Source organism: Otolemur garnettii, unplaced genomic scaffold (genome assembly GCF_000181295.1).
Source record: "Otolemur garnettii isolate 467f Iridium unplaced genomic scaffold, OtoGar3 scaffold00114, whole genome shotgun sequence".
Lineage (NCBI taxonomy): Eukaryota > Metazoa > Chordata > Mammalia > Primates > Galagidae > Otolemur > Otolemur garnettii.
Genome location: NW_003852509.1, coordinates 6,297,102 through 6,299,969, shown reverse-complemented (window position 1 = coordinate 6,299,969; position 2,868 = coordinate 6,297,102). Strand labels below are relative to the sequence as shown.

Sequence of the window (2,868 nt, the reverse complement as noted above, 5' to 3'; positions counted from 1 at the left end):
TTTATTAACATTGTACAATTCTAACATGAGGAAGTGACTCCTTTCCAAAGAAGAGCCATTAGACCCAGCTAATGTATTACAATGCGACCCAGCATGCTGACAAATGAACCCTTCTGTTACTATCTTCTAAATGTGATTTAGTATGTTATTTGTTGCTGTTATTAAGTAGAGCTTTTCTTATTATTTTCAGCTTCACTGGTTTATTTTTATATCCTCGAGCCAACATCAAACCGTCTCATTATGTAGTTGGATAGTAGGTCTTAATATTCAATATTATAAATTCTCTAGCTTCATTCTTCAAGATTGCCTGAGCTAATCTGTCTTTTGCATTTTAGAATCACCTTGTAACTTTCAAAAAACTCCCGCAAGACAGACTTCAAACTAGGAACATGCTGAATATACCAATAAATTTAAAGACAACTGTCATATTTGTATTTTATAATATTAAGCGATTCTTGCATTCCTACAATAAAAAATAGTGGTTATAATGATAGCTAAAAAATACTAAGTTTTTGGGTAGCGCCTGTGGCTCAAAGGAGTAGGGCGCTGGCCCCATATACTGGAGGTAGCAATTTCAAACCTGGCTCTGGCCAAAAACTGCAAAAAAAACCCCACAAAACTAAGTTTTGAGAGGAAGCAGCAGTATAAATTTGTACAACCTTTAGTTCAGAATTTTGGGATTATTTCATTAGTTAAAAATGATCTAGTATTTCTATGTCTACTGATCTCAGTTTGAAAAAAATCTTTCACATGTAAATAGATATATACTTGTACATTAATTGTGCCATTCTTATGATAGTAATTAGTAAAACTAAAATGTTTATTTATCATGACAAAATACCTTTCATTCAATTGTTTATAAACCTCACACAAATAAGGGAAGTGATAATGGAAGAAATTATGTCTACTTTTTAAAAAATTTTAGATTTATGATGTTTATAAATCATAAATACTTTTTAATTCTTTTTGCACATTTCAGTGAATATTAAGAAGTGGAGTTAAGCGAGCATTATCTGGAGTTATGCATTTCATGTCTCAATTGTATCTCACGAATTTAATCTATTTTGATTTTGTTTTAGGTAACACATGTCAACAACCATACAAATGAAAAAACAAAATCACTCCACGGTGTCTGAGTTTATTTTGTTGGGACTCACAGAGTCTCATGAGTTACAGATTTTATTTTTCTTATTTTTTTCCATCATCTACATATCTATCATGTTAGGTAACCTCATTATTATCTTTGTAGTGAAACTGGATCCTCAACTGCATTCTCCCATGTACTTCCTACTGGCCAACCTCTCCTTTATTGATATGTCTCTGGCCTCCTTTGCTACTCCTAAGATGATCTATGACTTAATTAGTGAATATAAGACCATCTCCTATGAGGGCTGCATGACTCAAATGTTTTTCCTTCACCTTTTAGGTGGAAGTGAGATGATGTTGCTTGTAGCTATGGCAGTTGATAGATACTTTGCCATATGCAGGCCCCTCCATTACAAACATATTATGAGCCACAGTGTTTGCATCAGACTTGCACTTCTCTCCTGGACCACTGGCTTTGTGCACACTATGAGTCAAATGGGTTTCACAGTGACTTTGCCATTCTGTGGTCCCAATGTTGTTGATAGCTTTTTTTGTGATCTGCCTCGAGTGATCAAACTTGCCTGCACAGACACTTACATCCTGGAGCTATTAGTCATTGCAAATAGCGGGGCGCTCTCTCTGTTTTGTTTCACCCTTCTGTTCATCTCCTACGGCATCATCCTGATGACTGTCAAGCATCACTCTTCCAGGGGGTCTTCTAAGGCAATGTCTACACTTTCAGCTCACATTACAGTGGTGGTACTGTTCTTTGGACCTTGCATCTTTATCTATATGTGGCCATTCAGCAGTGTCTCCATTGATAAACTCCTGTCTGTGTTTTATACAATTTTTACTCCTCTTTTAAATCCAATCATCTACACATTCAGAAATAAAGACATGAAGAAAGCATTAAGAAAGATAAAGACCAAGCATGAGAGTTCCAAATCAACCTTTTAACTAAAATATTATAATCATTAAAAGCAACATAATTATTGTTTTCATCATCATCACCATCCGATGACATCAAGATATATGATTATGAACCAAAAATAAGCCACATTTGGGGGAATTACAATTCTTCCATACATAAGAATATATGCAATAAAATATTATAACTTTTCCTCCAAATATGAACTATTATAATGTATCATTTTTCCTTGCTGTAATTTTATGTCTGTATATCAATTAAATTATATTTTATTTATTGAATTATATTCATATATGAGGCACTTTGCATGAACCTATCTTCACAAGATGAAAATAGAGAATATTACTGCTATATAATGTTATTAATAGGAAACAAAACTGAGCATTACAAAATTTAACAGACTTGCCCACAGAAATTTTAAATATTAGACCCCAAATCAGATCATATACCTAACTACAAAATATATGCTTTTTGAACTAAAAATATTTTCCTATGTATATTTCAAATAACATTAATAAATTTTTGTTTTCTGTACTCTTTACAGATCATAGTTTCCAATAAATAAATCTTTTTAACTAGAGAATGAAATAGTTTTCCATTACTTTGAAAGTGAAAATATTTATTAAGATTTTCAGTTTCCTTTGGCCTCTGATTAAACAGAAAATAGCTTATAGCTTATTAAACTGGTTAAAATAATTGATCTCAATTACCAAGGCGTACCAGAATTATTATTATACAATAGGTTAAGAAAGACCATATCTGAAACCTACGTGCTTTGCTCTATCAAGTAGTAAAAGTAAGTGAAAAATACATGACTCAAGAAAAATAAAAATTTGATTCATTCTACAAGTGAA

General features: G+C 32.4%; 1 protein-coding gene across 1 annotated transcript; it reads left to right on the top strand.

Annotated features, from left to right (window-relative positions):
• Positions 1–1,104: 1,104 nt before the first annotated feature.
• On the top strand, positions 1,105–2,043 carry LOC100946552 (olfactory receptor 4K13-like). Its single transcript, XM_003797327.1, has one exon. The coding sequence runs from the start codon at positions 1,105–1,107 to the stop codon at positions 2,041–2,043; it is 939 nt and encodes a 312-aa protein (XP_003797375.1).
• The last annotated feature ends 825 nt before the right edge of the window (positions 2,044–2,868 follow it).

Excerpts from the sequence above, each read along its gene's own strand:
- LOC100946552 (XM_003797327.1), top strand. The coding sequence starts at position 1,105 with ATGAAAAAACAAAATCACTCCACGGTGTCTGAGTTTATTTTGTTGGGA.